This window comes from Phalacrocorax aristotelis, chromosome 19, assembly GCF_949628215.1.
Source record: "Phalacrocorax aristotelis chromosome 19, bGulAri2.1, whole genome shotgun sequence".
NCBI classification, from domain to species: domain Eukaryota; kingdom Metazoa; phylum Chordata; class Aves; order Suliformes; family Phalacrocoracidae; genus Phalacrocorax; species Phalacrocorax aristotelis.
The window spans coordinates 4,764,447-4,784,329 of record NC_134294.1 but is presented as its reverse complement, the minus strand read 5'-3'; the positions used below and the strand labels follow the sequence as shown (position 1 = coordinate 4,784,329).

The 19,883-nt window shown below is 43.2% G+C and overlaps 1 protein-coding gene across 2 annotated transcripts; it reads left to right on the top strand.

The window, feature by feature from the left end:
- Positions 1-802: 802 nt before the first annotated feature.
- On the top strand, positions 803-19,509 carry SLC25A33 (solute carrier family 25 member 33). 2 transcript variants are annotated; one of them, XM_075113833.1, is made up of 7 exons: positions 803-1,194; positions 10,030-10,209; positions 13,922-13,999; positions 15,487-15,587; positions 16,719-16,785; positions 18,138-18,421; positions 18,926-19,509. In XM_075113833.1, exons 1-7 carry the CDS (start codon positions 1,145-1,147, stop codon positions 19,126-19,128), a joined length of 963 nt encoding a protein of 320 aa, XP_074969934.1. In that variant the 5' UTR covers positions 803-1,144; the 3' UTR covers positions 19,129-19,509. The 2 variants fall into 2 exon arrangements, with proteins under 2 accessions (XP_074969934.1, XP_074969937.1); XM_075113836.1 differs by lacking the exon at positions 803-1,194 and adding an exon at positions 7,525-7,562.
- Positions 19,510-19,883: the final 374 nt, after the last annotated feature.

The window sequence follows — 19,883 nt, the reverse complement described above, 5'->3', positions numbered from 1 at the left end:
GTTCAAGCCTGTTGTCAAGAATCATAGAGAAATCGTGTATATGGAAAATACTTAGCCGGCAGTGCAGATGTCTGAGCTTTCCCCCAGGGCATTCAAAAGACAGCAGGAAAGCTGCAGGCTTTGAATATATAAAGAGTACTTTTGATTTTTTTGTTGGATTAGCCAAATAACTGAGATATTTCCTCTGTTGTTGATAAAAAAACATAAGAACCATTTGCATAAACAAGAACCTGACACTTCTGGGACCCCTGGGGACTAGGGAGAGAGAAAGGCTACTTCCATATGCTCGCTGGATGCCACCGTTCAGGCGTGCCAGGGCACGGGCTACAGCACTGCATGATTTTCATACGTTTCCACGTGTCCATGCCACTGGCCCACTTGGCACATCTGTGCTGCTCTTGCAGGGTCTCAGCTTCAGCGGGCTGCCTACCCCGTCCACCCTTGCCGCGCGCGCTCGAAGAGCGTATCACGAGAGGCCGACTTATCTGCAATGAGGTGTTGCTGCCAGAGCTGAGGGGATTTATGGCGGTAAGAGCTGTGTGTGCCTGTAGCTCACAAAGGACCCGGCCTGCGCCTCCTGCTCGCTGTGCCACTTTACATCTCTGCCCGAGTGCAGGTGTACACCGAAAATGTGGGCCCAACGCGAATCTGAGCGTTAGCCTTGGCTCAAGCAGGGCACAGATACGCTCTGCGGCGCCCCACGGGGACAGAGGTGACAGCGCAGGACCTCGCGTACGCGCACCGGGCGGCTGGCGCTCCTCTGCGCTGTCCGCGCTCCCGATCACCGGGCGCGAACCACCTGCCGTGCCTTTCTCAACACACGGTGCGCCACCGCGCCAGGCTGCGCTGCGCTGCCAGGCCCGAGGAGAGGAGCGGGCGGTTCCCAGGCATCGGCCCCGTGCGTACCGCAGCGGGTCGGGCTCCCTCCCGGCGCCCTTCCTGCGGGGCCTCGGCGGGGCGGACACCCGCGCTCCCTCACCCCGCACCCTTCCACCCAGCCACGGCGGGGCACGGCGAGCCACGCCCAGGGGTGACGTCACGCGCGGCCCTTTGACGCATCACGCGTCACGTTCGCGCCGCGGCCGGGCCTCCGCCTCCAGCTCCCGCTGGCGGAGCCGGGCTCGGAGCCGGCGGCGGCGGCATCATGGCGGGCGCCCCGCAGGAGAACACGCTGCTGCACCTCTTCGCCGGGGGGTGAGCGCGGCCGGCGCGGCGGAGGGAGCGGAGGGGAGGGCTGGGCGGGCGCGGTGGGGGGGGCCGCCGCCCGCCGGGGGCGCCCCGCAGAGGGGATGGCGGTGCCCCCCGCGGGCGGCGGATCCCCGCCGGGGTGCCCGGGTGAGGCGCGGGCTGGCGGCCCCCTCCCCTCGGCCGGCGAGGGGGAGGCGGGCTGGGCGCGCCGAGCGCGGCCCGCTGTCGCAGACCCCCGGCCCTCCGCGCTCCCGGTTCGGCGGCAGCCGGGGAGCCTTGGCCCTGCTCTCTGTGAGGGAGGCGAGGCAAGCGGTGCCTTCCCGGAGTGAGAAAACACATCCTTAGCAAGCCAGGCGGGGGGGGAGAGAAAGGATCGTGGCTCGGCTTGAGGTCAGCGCTGGGCAGAGTTAGTTGCTGCGACGTTCAGCTATATTTAACTTCAAAATCTTACCTAGCTGTGGCATCCAGCTCTGTTAAATTAAACACTTTAAATCCTGCCCTCGCATGTGGCTCCTGATGAATCAAGCAAGACCTGAGGGATGTCACCCAAAAAGCATCGTCAGGACAGCGGGCTTTGTGCTTTTTGATGGACCGTAGCTTGGCTTTGTAAAGGAACGTATGTGCACAACTCTCTGTCACCTACACAGAGCTTATTAATAGTGGAGGCTGGGTAACTGCCTGATCCGTGTAACTGTGCTGAAAAGCAAGTACTCCAAAAAGGGAAAAGGGATGGGGGGAAGAGACTTAGAGAAGCTTGTGGTATTTCCGAGTAAGTGACCTGGTGTGCCAAACCACTTCTTTTAAGTTCTTACAGGGAGTTGTAAATTTCTTATTTTTGCTAAAGCTGTTGTGTTAAAAGCTTAAAGTAACACCACCACCCACCCCAACCCACAAACCACCAGCCAAAAACCCTCCCACAAAGCCTTGCTAACTTACTACAGTCATTTTCATAGTAGTCCAGTAAGATAGTTTTATGGTGTAAATTAAGAAGAAATTTAAAAAATCTGTTATGCAGATAGTAAGTGCTGTTGTATGCACTTTGGTCCTTATCATAAATCTTTTATGTCAATCTTTTTTTAATGGCTTGAACTATCTAAGTAGTAGCATATTCTGTAGTGCTTGTCAGCTGACAATAGTTAGGAAGCCAACATGAAATCTGTTGTTAGTTTAAATCTGTTTAATAGTGGACCGTTGTTTCTTTTGTTGCTAAACAGGAGACTTCAGTCTCCTCCGGCATGTCCCTGGAGTGGTAAGTTCATTTATTGTAATATTAAACCCAACAAAGCGAAGTTTTTCAGAGACACTGCCCTTCTTCTGCTGACTTGGAAACTATGTGTTGTTTTAAGTCCTCTCTTTCCCCCACCTCCCCCACTTGCATTAGAGTAGTACCTGGAGCCTGTGACAGACACCAGACCTCAATGTACACATGTAGCTTGTTTGGGTAGTAACAATGCCTGTCCAGGCTCTAGGTGTCCTCATGTAACTCTTCAGACTATAAATAAATAGGAATTTTAAACTCCTCAGCATTTTAATCTGGTACTGGGTGATCAGCATCTTCCTTGCTTGTTTAACGTACCCTCTAGCTTCTCAGGATCCTAGTAAACAACCATTTTCTGCAGCATGCCTCGCAAGTCACCAGGTCAGATCTGGTTTTGAGAGAGCATGGGGGGAAGAAATGGAAGCACAGCAGGGAATATTCCCCTGACTGCTCTGGTATAATGAGATTGATCTATTTCTAAAGCAGCGATGAAGATACAGCACAGAGGAAAGGATGGTCTTTTAGGGTATATGGGCCTTTAAACGTTCGTTGCATATGTTTTGCATACATATGAAATTGCATATTAAATGTTCTGCGTATCTTGGTATTTAAGGAGACACAGAAAAGTGTACCGTCATCTATCTTGCTGTGATGTTACAGAAAGAAAGATGAGACAGCAAATTTTGTCTTCTCATGCACCAGCCAGTGCTAAAATGATTGGTCCATCCAAACAGTTTATTTCAGAGTGGTTCCGTGTTCAAGGCCCTGACCTTCCATATCCTGTGTGTGTACATATCGACTAATGCTATTATCTCTGCTTTTCAAGTGGGAAATGCAGACTTCTTAGGGCTCGCTGGATAGAACAAGAAATTGAACATCACTTGCAAACTGTTGCCCAAGCTATTAAAACACCTTTCTCTACAGGTAAGAAATGTAGTAGGAAATACATGATGTGTTTGGAGGGCTGCTGGACCACCAGCCGACAAGCAAGCGAGAAGCCCAGATCATATTAGATATGAGGCCCTGCACCACGTCTGCCTTACGCATTTTGGTTTGTAGTGGTAAAGGATGCCTGTTCAATAAGATCTGACTAAAGGAGCTCAGCTGTGATAGTATTTTGCTACATCTGTTACATCATTAAAGGAATTTTAGAAAGAATTGTTAGTGTGTTAGTGCTTGAGTAATACCCTCTGCTGAGGTCCTTCCTTAGTCCTTCAAATACTTTTAGCTTTGCACTCTCTTTCAGAGAACCCTGTTATAATAAATGGGTTGTATTGTGACATAAGGCTTTCTGCAGAACTAGGACCTTGGATAAAATTACCCCTCCAGCAAAAGAAAATGTTGGAAGTTCCAAATACTTTATAAGTTGTGTAAGATGCTAGCCTTTGTTCAACTGTAAAGTATTTTTTGCAGATAAAGCATGAGCAGCCCATTCACTTGAAATAATTTCGATGGGGACGTTATTGGTATTACGATAGCTTCCTGTGAAGGTGAGGCTGGGCGCAGTGTCAGCTTAAGAAGATGTAATACAATATTCTTGTGTGTGCCCAAAAAAGGCAGGCCAGCCTCAGCTAGCCTTAATGGCCAGAGCAGAAGTGTCTAATACTTCAGAGGCTAGGAGTGATTAAATGCACTTGAATATTTGAAAGTGCTCTCCAGTTGAAAGAGTTGGCTTCCAATTAGCCGACTTACTCTAGGCAGGCAGACTCATTAGCTTCCTTTTGTTTCTGTTAGTTCCTTTTAAGGCTTACAATAGTAACAGCAAACCAAAGGGTCTTGGCGTTTTGATGGGAAGAGGACTCTGAGGGAAGATTTCAGAAGCAGCAGAGAGAATGATGCCCAAGTTGCACAACAGTCGTAAGCATGTTTACAAGTCTGAGTTCCTGCTTCCCTGCTGAAATCAGTGCAGTTGTTGCTTATTTTGGTTTGGGAGAAACTGTGGATTGGGCTGCAGCAGAGGTTACTCCATGTTGTCTTTCCAGCTGGAGTAATACTGTTTACTACAATGATTTCGTAAGAAGTGGTATTTACAGGCTGCAGTGCCCTTCGTAGAACTGGCAAAGAGCAAAAACCAGAGGAACAAACTTCTTATTGTGATTTCATATAGGTACTGTGCAATATGTATTCTTTAGTAGTTTGGGTCAAACTGGGAGGACTGTTTGAATAAAGCCATGTTTGTGAGGTTTATTCTGCCTTGGTATTGAGGCCTAAGTCCCTAACACCCTCGCACCTATGGCTCTGAAAAGCAACCTTAGATACTAAAGCTTGCTTAAGCCACGTGTAAGAGTTGGAGGCATACTTTGGGACGGTTGGTGGCATCATGCTCCTTTGAACTAAGGGCATAGCGACATCTGCCTCCATGGGCATAGGTTGATTGCCTCCATTGCAGCTGAGAGGTGTTTGATGCACCAGGTTGCTGGGAGCCTTGTTTAAAGTGTTGAATTTGACCTGGGTTTGCCTGAATGTCTGGTACAGGTCACGGAACTAAGGAAAAGTTACTCCCTAAGTTAGTAACGAAACAAGTTGTGAGGAAAGGGACTGGTATACTGCACCCACAGATGATAATTTTTAAGCCATGTGCTCATACTGACAAACCATTTGGGAAATAATGTTTCCATATGTAAAATGGAGAGAAGTAGTCTTCACCTGAAGTATATGTGTCTGCTTTACTGTGTGTGGTCCAGGGCAGCTAGAGCTGATGAGGAGTTGACTGTCTTCCAGTCCTCTACTTAGTTCAGGTTCTGATGTGCATTATGTAATTTGCGAACAGTGTATCATCAAGGAACACAGTAAGTGCTTACAGGAATATCTATACCTGATGATGATATCATTAGCTGGAAATTTATTGAATGCTTAATAACTCAAAATTAAGGCATTAGGAACAGTCCGTATTGTTCTGGTACTCAATTTCCTATGGCATCTGAGAATGCAGCAGCTTGTTTTGTTTGCAGTTTGATGATGCAGTAATGAAATATCAAAGATACAGCCTGCTTTGCTGTTCATGCTATGTATGTCATGCTAGAGCATGTGGCACGTCTTAGAAAGACAGAATGAAATTCCTATTACAAATACAATCTTGTTTAAAACTTGTCGTGCTTGCTGTGAATATACCACTCGCTTTGGGATTTTTTCATCTGCCTTCGTGGGCATGATCCTATGTGAGCCACCAGGAAAGCAGATAATATTCTGCACTGTTAATGCCGTGGCTTAGCTGTATCCCCTGGCTGTCCCACTGAATTCAGTCTTGCAGCTGTGTTCAGGGAGCTCCACAGGCTTCTTAAGCGATGAGAGGGGTCCAGTCAATAGTACCAAATGATTTCCCAAGAAGTATTTTGACATTTAAAGCTGTATGTGGCACTATCCATGAAGCGTGAATTGAGGTATACTTGTCAACCTGGTTCTTAAAGTGGCCCATTAAGTGTACTTGCCAGACTGTTTGCACTAATACTTCTCTTGCAAGTGTTTTACTCGACTTCTGTCTGTCAAAAAGTCACTGTTAAATGCTGAGAGTAGTTGCTGTCCTTTGTGGAGGAAGAGCTAATTTCAAATGCTTGCACAGGAAAATGTGTCAGGCTGGGTTATAAGTTGTGATTCCTCCAACTAAGCAGCTCATAATCTTTGCTCATCAGCTGGGTAAAGTCAGCGGTATGCTACTGAAAGATCACTAAAGGTTTGGATGGGGTTTTTTGGGTTTGTTTTTGTTTTGCAGAACTTCCTTTACCATTCAGCGTTGGGTTCTTATTCATATTAAGAATATTACTCAGTGATTAAATCTAGGACAGATGAAGTAAGCCCTACTCTTAATTAAGATTCTTGGCATCTATCTCAATTGTGCTAGTGGGTGCTGAGAGTTTATTTCAAATGCAAGTCATTGGTATATCGGGGGTGGACTTTGTAAAGCTAGAAAGCTGGCAGCAGGAAAAAATTGGAATTGGATTTTGAGATTTACATCCTTGGCACATTTTTTTAAACAGTGTTTTCTTTTATGGATGTAAATAATTTTTCTGCAGCTCTTAATGTAGAGTACGTTATGTATCGCCATAAACACAAAGTACGTTTCATATTCTTAGACCAAGAACTTCCTTGGTTCCTTTGTTAGGACGTCACAAAGCAGAGAACTGTATTTTACTGCTCTAATGGCGAGATATGCCTGGCCCATCATGTAACTAGAGGAGGCATTCAAAGCCTGAAGTACAAATACTGGTTTTCTGGCTGTAAGTGACAGGCCAAAGCTGATGAATTGTTGGTTGTCTCACATTGAAGAGATTTTGTGCCTGTGATACATGCAGAGCATAGCTGGGAACCTCGTTACATGCTTGCCAGGTGACCTGTTGAAGATACTCTGCCATAGTGTTGTTTCTGGGGAGGTTTCTATCTTTTGACTAAGGACAGATATAGAGGTGGTTTTGGGATTTTTGCAGGAGGCTAGTGCAGTAAACACTGTTTAACATCTCTGGAACGGTAGCTCTGCTCTGATGTATCAAAAAAAATCCCTGACTCCAAGGGATCGCAGGATAAGATTTTCCCCAATGAATTTTATCTGTCTGTATATCCATGGTCTGCATCTTTCAGGGTGTTTTGTGTCGCTGAGGAAGGCTGGTTGGTTTTCCTTTCTTCCCAGATGTAGGCGTTTAGAACACCCTACGAATACGAAGTGTTTCTTTTATGCACAGTGTGTTATTTTTCAGCCATCTTTCCAGGGAATAGAGCAACGCCAGGGTATGATGCATAGAGCTCCCATGTGGAGGAAAATCAGCTCCTCTGGAAAAGCTGCCCAATACATCAAAGACCTTATTTGAACTATCTGCTGCGTATTTGTACTTGGGACATAATGTATGCACCCTGTTGGCATTCTGAGAATTGCTCTGTTAGATAATGCTTTTTTTTTTAAATGTCACACTGACAACATAAACTGTGAGCTCTTAAAGCTGATGATGCAGATATTAACTCATTGTGCTGAATATCAGAGGATTACATGTGTCAATACTACTCCGGAGGACATCGCTTCAGTTTGTCCTTCTCTGTTTTGTCAGGTGCGCCTCGCATTGCTCATGTTTCTCTGAAATTAGATCTTGGGGGGAAAAAAAGATACGATGTATATCCAATACAGACACAGGTAAGCGTAACTAACACTTGACTAATCAACATACTTAAGAGAAATCGTAAGTCTATGGGATATGCAAGAGAGATCCTCAAAACGCTTCCTGCTCTGAGATGTAAGTGGGAGCTGTGGGAACAGGAAAGGCTTTGCTGGAGAAGCCATTCCTGACCTGGTTTTTTTTTTTCCCCCAAGATCTAATTCCAGAGAAATGTGAGCAATGCGAGGCGCATCTGACAAAACAGAGAAGGACAAACTGAAGCGATGTCCTCCGGAGTAGTATTGACACAACAGAAGGCTTGTGTCCAAGCCCTGGTTTTGGTACACAAAATAATCAGAGGCCTGATAAGGCCTCTGTGAACACTTGTCATTTTTGAGCCAAATGACACAACTTCAGCTGCTATTTACCTAGTTCCACGAACAACTCTGGCTTTATTGAACAGTCAAAACATAAATAGTTTAAAAGGGATGAAGGCAAAGCTCTTTCTTATAGTATCTGTGACTTTGGATGTATGGGTTGTCCCGAATTTAGGGTTTTCCCCCTTATAGCAGGGAAGAGGAAGAAGCAAGAACTTGAAGGAGAAACTCATTGAAGCTTGCTGTTAAATGATATTGCCAGTCTCAGTGAAAACACAGTTTCTTCTGTCGGATGCGTTTGTATCTGAAAAGCATAGTGTTTGGGATCATGTACTTGGACAGAATCTTGCAGAACATGAAAACTGTGGTGAGGAAGTTGTATTCCCCAGCCATGTGGTCTGAGGTGTCCTTCTGAACCTTATAAAGAGCCTTAACTTTTGTGGTTGTACAGCCAGGGTGGTCAGGCTGTTAGTGCGAGTGCAGGGGCTTCAGGGTTTTGGCAAAGAATCGTTACTGTTTGATATAAGACATATTGTTTCAGCAAGCAAAATAAGCTGTACTGGATAAAGCATTTATAAACTAGTACATATCTACAGCTTGGACTTCTCCGCTATTCTTTAATTACCATTTTCCTTGTGTTTACAAAAAGAGGCTCCTAGTAAAGTAGGTCATGTAGATGGGGCTTTAGAAAATATGCACTAGTACCTTTATTAATGTCCTTTTATGGATCTCTGTTCCCAAATTAATGCATGCAAACTTCTGACTCTAGCAGGCAATGCTTTGTTTTTTAGCATGCAAGGCAAAGGATAGGATTTTTTTTTTAAATTAATTTCCCTCTCATGGAACACTACTTAAATTACAATTTCACATCAACATCAAAGAGAGTTTAGTTGTCAGCTCATGGTGTTTTCTCAGGAAAAATCGCAAACACAGGTTTTTGGAGGAATCATATGCTTTGACACTTGTGTAAACGAAGAAAATATTTCCTAGTCAATAGGTTCAGTTGTAGTAAATGCCCTTGGAAAAAAACTGAAACCTTTGGTTAAGTTTTCCTAAATCCCAACGTGTTTAATTAATAAAATTTAGATGTGGTGCCTTTAGCCAACCTCAACGTTACATTTGATTGTGAAGCTTGACAGAAGGGACATTCAATTACCAGAGGAACAGCCGCAGGGAGAGAAATGGTTTGACAAGTCACTTTCCAGATCACCGATTAAAATGGAAATTAGGACTCATACACCTTATATTCTTGGCCTGGTGTGCTTTTTTTGAGGCAGTCTGACTACATTAAGATGAGTATATGCCAGTTATAGGATAATTTATTTCTTTTTTTATATATATATATGTGCGTGTGTCTATATGTGTATGTATATATACACACGCACACATATATGTGGGCTTATATAGTATTTTATTTTTGTCCTTCTGTTATCAGAGTGTGGGAATTCTGTTCTTTAGTAGCCTTTCTGCCCTGTTATTCTGTTCTCCCACACTCCCTCTCATCGTTGCACCTTCCTTCCCCCCACCCCCAAAAAAGTAGTTCATATCCATGGTTTTTAAGAGGGCCTAACTTAGTGTAGTTTTGGTATTTGCTACTTCTGTAGGCAGCTGTTTTAATTGTAACTGTTGAAATGGGGAAGAATTACACTGCTGTGTTTTCAGTCTATAGTGTCCTAATCCCCAGTGGCTTGTTCTCATCTGCCAGCTTCCTGCTTCTCATAAGAAAAATCTGTCCAAGGGTATGTCTGTTTTAGGACAACAACCTCTGAAACATGGATGCCTCTGAAGTTTTTACAGGCAGAATTCCAAGTCCTGGCAGAACACGGGACCAGCAGATGGTCAGTCAGGGATTTTTTGTTAGTGCTGGTGTTAGTGTTAGTGCTTTGTGTTTACCAATCTCCTCACTACACACAATCATTATAACAGTTTCTCAACCTTCTGTCCCTTCCCCCAGGGCTTCAGAACAGTATCCCTTGCCTAATGTTGGAACTGCTCTGCTTCCTAATAATTTGTCTCCAGTTGCTCTGCATTGTGGACGAGTCTTCAGATTTTATTTGTACACCATACTGTGATTTGACACATCTGTATAGCTCTGTTTTACTGACTCTCTTTAAATTGTGTTTTACAGATGCGGAGGAACAGTTGGTGCCATCTTTACATGTCCCTTAGAGGTAATAAAGACTAGGCTCCAATCTTCAAAGCTAGCCTTCCGGGCTGTCTACTACCCACAAGTCCAGCTGGGGACTATCAGTGGCGAAGGAATGGTCAGGCCGACATCTGTATCACCTGGGCTCTTCAGTGTTCTCAAGTGAGTACTGCTCCGCCTGTCATTCAGTGTTGCTTGACATCAGTGATCTGAGTTTCAGTTCCTCTGTGCAAACACGGAATGTGGATTTTGCTCCAGACTTGCACTGGAAGGATTCATGTGAGATGGGCTTTGCCTTCAGCGGTAGAAATATAAATGATTCTTTTAAAAACACATACATGTTCAGGACTCCTGAGCTTTCCTTCGAACATCCACAGGAATTTGTGTTCACCACTTAGAAACTTACCAAAGTGAATTGATTTGAATAAGTGTCTGGAGGTGTTATTTTTAAATTGTCTCCTCACATTTAGGCTTTTTGGTAGTTACGACTTCCTAGGGATCAATACACAGGACATACTGTAAACTTGTGATATGCCTTAGCTTGTGGGAACTATCACAGAAAATATTCTGGAGGAAAGGGCTTTCTCTTTCAACACTGAGAAGTGTCTTTGTCTCTTGTTGGGAATAATCATGTTTAATGTCTCCTTTGAGCATTGGAACAGGTAATCTTTACCTGGGGCCAATTCTTGGCAAATGATGGAGGAACTAAGGCATATATGCTGTCTCTTCCTTTTTTCTGGAGCCATTCCCAGTTTGCTTTGAGTAGATAGTAGAGATATTTGTTGCTGTTGCTGCCCATGCTATCCACCTGTTTGGTGGACAGAAGTTTTAGTTCCTCTCTTGAAGTGCTCTCTCTTTGGAGTGCCATGTGAAAGTGAGAGCCTGTAGCCTTTCCCTCACTGTAATGGACCAGCACTGTAACAAGGCTTCTCATTCTCTGCACTTAGTGACGCCTGTCAGCCCCTGATCTGTCTTTGAAGCTGGCTCTGCTTTGAGCATGAATTTGAAGCAGATGACCTCCATAATTCTGTGTTCCCGTATATTTTAAGTTATGCTTGTCTGCAGTCTTGTGTGGATGATCTATAACTGAAACTTACGGGAGTGGGGGAAGGACACTTTTTGCAAAAGCGGTCTCACTAAAATGTAATGTCTAATTGAGGTCTCGGAAGCTTTTATCTCTTCCTCAGCTTTAGGTGACTTAATGAGCTCTCCTCTGTTTGCTGTTAGATGTTGTCTTTGCCAGTTATTATTATGCATCAATCCTATCTACACCTGTATTACTTATGATCTCAGTTAAAAGACTTCTGTGTGGTACAGACTGCAGCAGTTGATGCTCCAGCTGCTCCCTTTTCAGATGTGTTTTCATAAAGAAGAGGAAATGTGAAATCATCTAGCTTACAACTGCCGAATAGTTTTACCAGCAACTCTGAAGTCAAAATCTCTACTACTGTATTTCGTATCAAAGCACCACAAACTTATGGTTCAGACCTCACGCAAACAGATTAAGTCTATTGGGATCATTGGGCACCCCAGGGTGATGCAGAGAGGTCCTGTTTAGATCAGGTAGCAGAAATGCCAAAGAAAATAATGACTAGCAAAGCAAGTTGAATGATTTTATGTAAGGCCAACACGCCTGGCAGATCGCCTGGGGAGAAGCTGCACAGTTATGTAACAGTACAGGGCTAATTCAAATTCTCTGCAGAAACGTCTGGCTAGAGTCATTCTGGGACTTGAGTTTCTGTATTGTAAACAGTGCCAAACATTTCTTCGTCTATTCAGAGGTGAGTCTAGAGCAATTCGTGACTGAAAACGTACGGTAGTGCCAGCTGCCTTTGATTTTAATCTCCTTTCCCTTGCTATCTTTTCACCTTGCAGCATTGGAGTTTAGGCAGCTGTAACTAAAGGAAGTGAAAACTTCAAGGCACAAGGCTTTTAATTCATCCTGTTGTCCCATCTTTTTCTGTCTTTTTTTTTTTTTTTTTTTTGGGGGGGGGAGGAAATGGTTTAAATTAGATGAACCTTTTAATATATTTATTAAGCTCATTAAATTTGGTGACTGTGATCTTGATTTCATTTCACTTCAGGAATTGCTCAGCAGCATGTATCACCAAGTTTTCAACCTGCTTGCTTCAGAGTATTGAGAAGTGAGAGCAAAATATTTGTGCTGTCATTCCCTTGCAGGCAGCATCTATGAAGAACAGATAATGCTTTTGAATATGATCTTTCTGATAAAATACAAATGAAGAAAGAAGTGAAGTGAAGTTAGGTCTCTTGCTTTTACTCTTCCATCCCTCTCTCAGTCCTGGTTGTGCATGCATTGCCAAACTGGCTGTGACTTGGGCCTGGGTCTGGGAAATTGTATGGCTAAAGAAGCAGCTGCTAGAGCCCTACATATAAATTTGCTCTGTAAGAGTTAAAGGTGTTGAGTACAAAAGCCCCTTAACGGCTGTAAATAGAAAGAAAGTAGGTACTCAGGAGGGCAGGTTAAGCCTTCTGCTGAATAGAAAGCACTCCAGAAGGACAGGCTGTTTTTGTCTAATCCATTTAAGATTCTGATGAGTCACCCCAGCTGGAATCTGTAGTCGTGACTGTTAAGTGACAAAGAACAAGTAGTTGGTGGACCTGTCTCCTTGGAGACACTCAGCCCTGGAGTTTACACGGAAAGTTCAACTCTGCAGCAGAAAAAGTGTTTCAGAAACTCCTCTATCATCTTCTGTCTGATGAGTGTGGTTTTGGAATCTGTGGGGAACATTCCCAACAGTGCTAATGACCTAGAAAGCAAATTCTAAAAAATTGGCAGTTCCAGCAGGTGCACGTGAACTACCCATGGAGCCCTGTGTTATCTGGATTTTCTTGCATGATTTTCACATGGCAAGTTCAGTTAAGAGGGCTGCTGTCTAGCAGATTGTGCACTGAAATCCCAGTGATTACTGGACTGTACCTGGCTTCCACTGGTAAATACTTTGCTGTTTACTAGTGTTTGGCTATTGCTTTAGTCCTTGTAAATATGTCTGGTGATAGTAGTGCAAGGAGTTTGTAAGTTAAGTCTTTTTTGGTGAGGCACTTCAGCGAGGTATTGTACAGAACCTGGCAGGAGCTGGGGAAGCTGCCCAGTTTATCTTCTTCAGAGAAGTCCTAGACCAGTGTGTCCTCTAAGGTGTGAGGGAAGATGGGTGGAAATGGCTTTGGAAACCTGGGCTGTAGCAATTGCAGAACTGCAAGAAAGCACCATTTGGTGATCCTCCGATCATGAAGTCCAGCCCTGACAGTGATACACAGCAGTATCTCTGTAGCTGGAGATTACTTGGGAAAGATGATGTGAACTCTTTTGAATGCCCTCAAAACCAGATATCCCTGAACTACCAGGGGAGACGCAGCTTGTAGTACGGTTGCCACGTTCAACTGTCACTCTGGGAAAAAACCACATTGCTAGGTAATTGTGAAAGGGAAAAGGATTTATTTTTTTCGTGTCCCCATACAGGAAGCAAATTCCTGAATTGCTTAGATACAGAGAACACAAAAAATATTATTTGTTTATCAGAGTCAGCTATCACTGAATGCTCCATGAATCTCGAATTCAGTTCCTGACAGCTTTCAAAGAATAGAAGTTACACCCCCCTTGTGCTGTATGACACACATGTGCCTGTAGTGCACTAAAGTTTTACAGTACAGTGGCTTTTATTCAGTAGTGTAGAATTCTGCTAATTTTCAGGTATATTATGTAGCTTAAAAGCTAACGGCTTCACAATTAATACTCATTGCTTTTGTACGGTTCTTTTGGCTGACTGACAGAACAAGAAGCATAACTTTTAACCCAAATACTATCTTTTTTTTTTTCTCCCCCCGTTTGTTTGTTTGTTTGTTTGTTTTTAAGGTCAATTCTGGAAAAAGAAGGACCAAGGTCACTCTTCCGCGGGCTGGGTCCAAACTTGGTTGGAGTTGCACCATCAAGGTAAATAGTTAAACTATTGCTAAAAGACACATGTAAGGTTCTGACTCAAATTGTTGCAGTGCATTTGTGATTCAAGGGAATAGGTCATAAAGTTATCCCATCTGTAAACGGAGAGTTGTGCATGTATACTGCATGGTATGCATGCCAGGAAATACTTATAAAACTCTGCTTTACACTTGTATAACACTGGAAGGTGCAGATTAAATAAGGCACTTAAATTCCAAGTCATTGCAAGAACCACTTACCATGTTCTTGAGAAAACAAGAGAAAGTAGTGCAGAAAAATCTGTAGGATTAATATTTGCAATTTTCTAATATGATCTGATACTCAGTGCTTGCCAAACACTGAGTAGGGGCTAGATGCCAGGGGAGAGGAGTACCTGCCTGGTCCTCGATTGCCTGAATTCTTCTCAAATGAAAAACCGCAGCTGAGGGAGAAAGATGTGCCTTGCTAGCACATAACCCCAAAGCGGGGCGTGTCCCTTTTTTTTTTCCTTTTTTTTTTTTTTTTAACAGCAACAACCACAGTAGCTACAAAGTTTGTTTGTGTTTTGGAGTCTTACAGATATCTAAATGGTTTCCACGTGCACCTATGACAGTACCATTCTTGGCAGCGCTAAAGATCTTTGTGCCTAGCAAATGTTAAAACTAGTTAGCAATCAGGAAATTGGCAGATGTTCTCTGCCTGAAAGTGAAACAGTTAAAAAGGAACTTGAAGAGTGGTGTACTCCTTTTCTGGCCTCTTGCCTAGTAGGTAGGATGTTCCCCCTGGAAGTGGAGAATGCTATTTCTGTACAGATAATCTTTGCAGCAGGGATCTGAATCCAAGACTGCTTCTTCACGCAACTCACTCATGCTGTCTTTTGTGTTCCCTCATATTCATCCATAAGATTGGAATAAGGTACTTTATGGAAATTCTCAAACTGTAGCCACCAATATCTGCCTTTTCCCAGCAGTTCACTTCAAGGAGCTGTGGTCTGAACATACTTGGTTCAGACAGCTTCTTACTCATCATATTGACTGTTGCAGATCTGCTGAGCTTCCTCTATTCCTATGCATTATGTAGGGATTTGAGGTGTGTAAAACTTTTTCATTTCAGTCCAGGGTTAAGTGTTTAAAGCATGAAGTGCTCTAACGCAGTTACAATGCTGAAAAAAATTTATGGAAAACATAGGCTCTGGGTGGGCAAGTGATGTTCCCAAGTTTACAAAGTGCATTTAGTGCCGGAGGTGGTGCAGTTATCCAGCCTAACTTGCTTTATCTGCAAGACCATGTTGCCTCTCATCTCAGACTTGGTGTGAAAGTAACACACTTCTACCCTGTGGGTGTCAAGGAACTCCCCTTTCGTTGTAGATGGAAGTAGTCGTGTCTCTTTGGAGAGAAATTCATTGTTTTTAGGGGGCAGGGGAAGAATAGTAATGTCTTAATTTGATGTTGTGTGTATTACATTGCTTTTCTTGTCTTCTTTTTGGTTTTTTCCCCCCTCAGAGCTGTCTATTTTGCATGCTACTCCAAAGCCAAAGAGCAATTTAACGGCATTTTTGTGCCCAACAGCAACATTGTGCACATCTGTTCTGCAGGTTCTGCAGGTATGTATTTGTAATTCATCTTCCGTGTGGTCTGCAGCAATACCCCAGTGTCCAGCCCCTCGCCAATAGCAGGCAATGCATGCATTGGTGTCGGTGTGGCTCTGAGATGCACCTCAGTTCTTTACAGTATGCATTCCAAGCTGTTGTTGCCACGAGACTTCTATCCCTCTTAATAGTTAGGAAAAAAACATAATGAATCATAAGGCGGGGACTGGAGTTTGAGTCTGTCTGTACAGGACCTAGGCTAACACACCAGTCTTGGCTGGCAGCTCTGGATAATCACGGTATATGGATGAGTACAGAGGGCAGCATGTGGCACATGCTGAAAATGCGCTTAGTTTCAGGTTGTATATGCCAGAAAACAGGAGCCTGCTAGCTCCTAACTTACCTTTTCTACAGAGGAACTGTTTTCCTGTTCAACACTTTGAAGTCTTTCTAGATTGTTGTTTACAAACTTGGAATGAACTTCTTTCTGACTGCAGTGCCAACTGGTAATGTCTCTGAATGAGAGAAAAAAATATTAGTGGACACCAGCAATCTTTTGATACTGTTTTAGCCAAATTGTTTTAAGATGTTGTATTTTTCCTACCAGGATGGGGAAAATAGTTTGTTCTTGTAGGAAAAATACTGCAGAAGAGCTCCACTAGTCCAAGCATTAATCACCTGAGTGATCATTAAAAATAATCTTTCCCAAACTAACCCCTTAATTATGGGTGGATTCTCTAATGAGGTGGCTCAATGGCACCACCTAGAGCCTTGGGGAAAACAAAACACACATACATGTGTGTTTTCCACACAGGTTTCCTTTTCTCTATTATGCTAAAACCCAGTCAATAAGGTATCTTGTCTACAGCAGTCTTCAGTATGAAGCACATATTAAAATAGGTGCAAAAAGGAGGAATTCTTTAAGAAATTCCAAGGCCATTGGTCAATCCCTCCTGAAGTTTAACATGAGGTGGTTCTCTGGCAAGAGAAAGACTGTAAGCTACTCACCTGCATCTCTTCTGAAACCTCTAGATAGAGCTGGTGACTAGAACTGTCTCACCGCACAGTGTATAAAGTTCATGTCTGCCATGGCAATCCATCGCTCTGGATTCAGCTCTACTTTTGGTTTTCTTCTCTCTTTTTCAGCCTTTATCACAAATTCCCTGATGAATCCTATATGGATGGTGAAAACCAGAATGCAACTGGAACGGAAGTAAGTAACTGATTGAGGGAGATTGGATGTCACTGAGTGGCTAAGGGAGCCTCTGGAAAAATGAACTTTCATGTTTTTACTGATGGCTCTTTGTACTCTGATAGATCTTGCCTGGTTGTTTCCCTGACTCTCAGTTCTACCTTTCAAGCCACTGTGCTTCTGCCTGGTCAGACTGAAGGTTAAGGTTCTGTGTGTCCTACTTCAGTTTGATGCACAGTTACTACTGAGAAGGATGAGGAAGTTGCCTTGAGCGCTAAGTGAGGTTCAGTTTCTGGTTTCATTGTAAATCTTAAGTAAAGCTGGGCACAGCATTAATTTTCTCTTGGATTCCTGCTTACAGAATCTTCTGTACTTCAGGGATTGATGTTGAGGATAAATATATCAGGGCCTGGAACGCTTTGATAGAGCAATAATAGAGGCTATGGAAAGGTCAGAAGAGCTCTTGTGGGAGGCTGAGTGTGAGGCTGCAGTCTGTGTCCCACTTGGCAGCGTCACTGATACTGATCCTAGATCATACAGATGTGTGTGTTACTGCAGCAAACCAAGGTTACTGGTACAGGGCTAGGTAGTTGTAAACAAAGGAAGGGTGATGTTTTTAAATTGTAATGAAGCCATGTTAGCTTAGTTTCATAAAACATTCTAGCGGCAATAAGAATCTGTTGCAGTGGTTTAATATTCTTCTGCTTCCTTCAGCATTGTATTACTGTTAACAGTACCTGCTGAAGACAGAGAGGGAATTTGACAGTAATATGTTTTAGTTGAGTGATTCACAGTCATTGGTGGATATTGAAGCAATGAGGGACTCGGCTAATAATGTGACGGCTTAGAATGGAAATTCCTTCCTGCAACAACATGTCAGGTCAGATAAGAAGGATCCTTTAAGGCAGCACAAATTATAAATAATTTATAAGACTTAATTCCAGCACTTCACAGGGTGGCACCTTTGAGCTGAGTGCTGCCTCTTAAAATGAAGGATTATTTCTCATGTAGCAGACCTCTGTCTCTTGGCCTGCTGAAGATGGCTTTAAATGGAATTACTAGTTAAACACAAAGCAGTGTCTCTTCAATGCTTATTGCTTTTTAAAGCATTGGTGTGACCTGTGACAGACTGGATAGAACTTGAGCTAAAAGAATTATTTTGAGTATGTATTAGTGAACTAGCAAAGCCAAGTGTGCACTCTTAGCATGATAGTCCCACCCTATGCAGCTTTCCTAAATGATTTTTGGAGTAAAACTTAGCAGAGAACCATTTCTGTAGTTATAAAAACTATTGAAAACCATGAGGTTTGGGTTTTTTTGATAATAATTCTTTTTCTGGGCTCATTATATGCTCTGTTCTGTTTGTTTTTTAGAGTCAGGGGTTCAAAACCAATGAACGCTTTGCAGTGTGCTAGATATGTTTACCAGACAGAAGGTATCCGCGGATTTTATAGGGGCCTGACCGCCTCCTATGCTGGGATTTCTGAGACCATTATCTGCTTTGCTATTTATGAAAGTTTAAAAAAGCACTTAAAGGAAGTCCAACTGCCTCCTCCTCCTCCTAATGGGACCGAAAGGAACTCGACAAACTTCTTCGGACTGATGTTTGCTGCTGCTGTTTCCAAGGGCTGTGCCTCTTGTATTGCTTATCCACACGGTATGTTAACTCTTCCATTTATGACTGCAGTAGAATTGCTGTTGCCTGTAATCCAAGACAAATGATGGAAGTTGAATGCCCAGTGCTTCTGTTTTCATTAGTAGCCTCATCTAGCTGAGCACCCACAGCCTTTGGGGTTGTGTGATCAAGTGGTGGGAAGCACTTGCGGGCTGAGCAGTGTTATTCTTTTTGGATAGGTGTGAATGTTATCATGGTTATATAGAGATATTGATTATGTGAGCATCAGTGAAGCATTTAGTTCTGTAGTGGCTTGAATGAGCAAATAATCCATTTATTCAACATGAAAGGGAACTCATCTTTAACTTTGCTTCTTGCCTTAAGGGCAATGTGTACAGGATTCCATGGCTGAAAGTACTGGCAGGCAACTGGTACACAAGGTTTTCACGTCCCTGGGTTTTGCATACTCTTTCCTGGTAATGGCATGTTTCTCAATGGGAAGGTTTAAGTCTTGTTAACTTAGGGCTCTGTTTTACTTTTCTGCAGAGGTCATACGGACTCGGCTGCGAGAAGAAGGCACTAAATACAAGACTTTCATTCAGACAGCACGTCTGGTAGCACGCGAAGAAGGTTATCTTGCCTTCTATAGAGGACTTTTTGCCCAACTTATCCGGCAGATACCAAACACAGCCATTGTGTTGTCCACCTACGAGTTAATTGTGTATCTCTTAGAAGACCATGCAAAGTAGCAGAGCCAAGACTCCTGTTAGAGACTGTAGACCAATTTCTTTGTTGAACAAGTAGTTCTTTGAGACTGATGCAGCTGGCAGTGCTGGTGGGAAAGCTACAAGCCTGTGACCACCTGCTGGATATTATTTCCTTTTGGATTCATGCTTTCTGAAAGGTCTCAAGTCATTAACATTAATAGTTAATTATAACTCTTTTTTTTAACTTAATGATAATTAAACTGCTACTAAATTAAATGACACTATTTAATTTAAGTATACGTTTGTCTTTTTCCTTAAGCACAGCCATATGTGGTCAAGGAATGTACCTCATACTATCTAGTGATCTCTTGGACTGATGTTCATTAAAACTGTATTAAAACAGAAGAACAACTGGTTTGGAAATTTGAAACTCTGTCTTCTTACCACTGGAGTTATGTCACTTTTTAGCAGTGTAATAGCCTAATGCCCAAATAACTTTGAGAGTTCCTCTGATTTATTCAAGGTGCATCATTCATCGCTGTGTGAACATCCTGTAATGTTCAAGTAGGACAACCTTGTAGTACGTTTTTCAGTTTTGATGGCATGAAATATGCACACTGGAGTCTCTTAGAAAAGCCACTTACACAGGCAATATTGCAGGAATGTGATTGTAGGAGACTTTTAGTACAAATCTAATTACAGTACTGTGCACACCTATGAATTTGGGATACATGTTTATGCTAGTGTGTGTAAACAGGTCTGTCATGACCTGGCTTTTAGGCGTTACTTTTGTGAAG

Coding starts and splice junctions, on each gene's coding strand:
- SLC25A33 (XM_075113833.1), top strand. CDS start 1,145: ATGGCGGGCGCCCCGCAGGAGAACACGCTGCTGCACCTCTTCGCCGGG. Junction 15,588..16,718: donor CTGTTCTGCAGGTTCTGCAG/GTATGTATTTGT, acceptor TCTCTTTTTCAG/CCTTTATCACAAATTCCCTG. Junction 16,786..18,137: donor AGAATGCAACTGGAACGGAA/GTAAGTAACTGA, acceptor TTTGTTTTTTAG/AGTCAGGGGTTCAAAACCAA.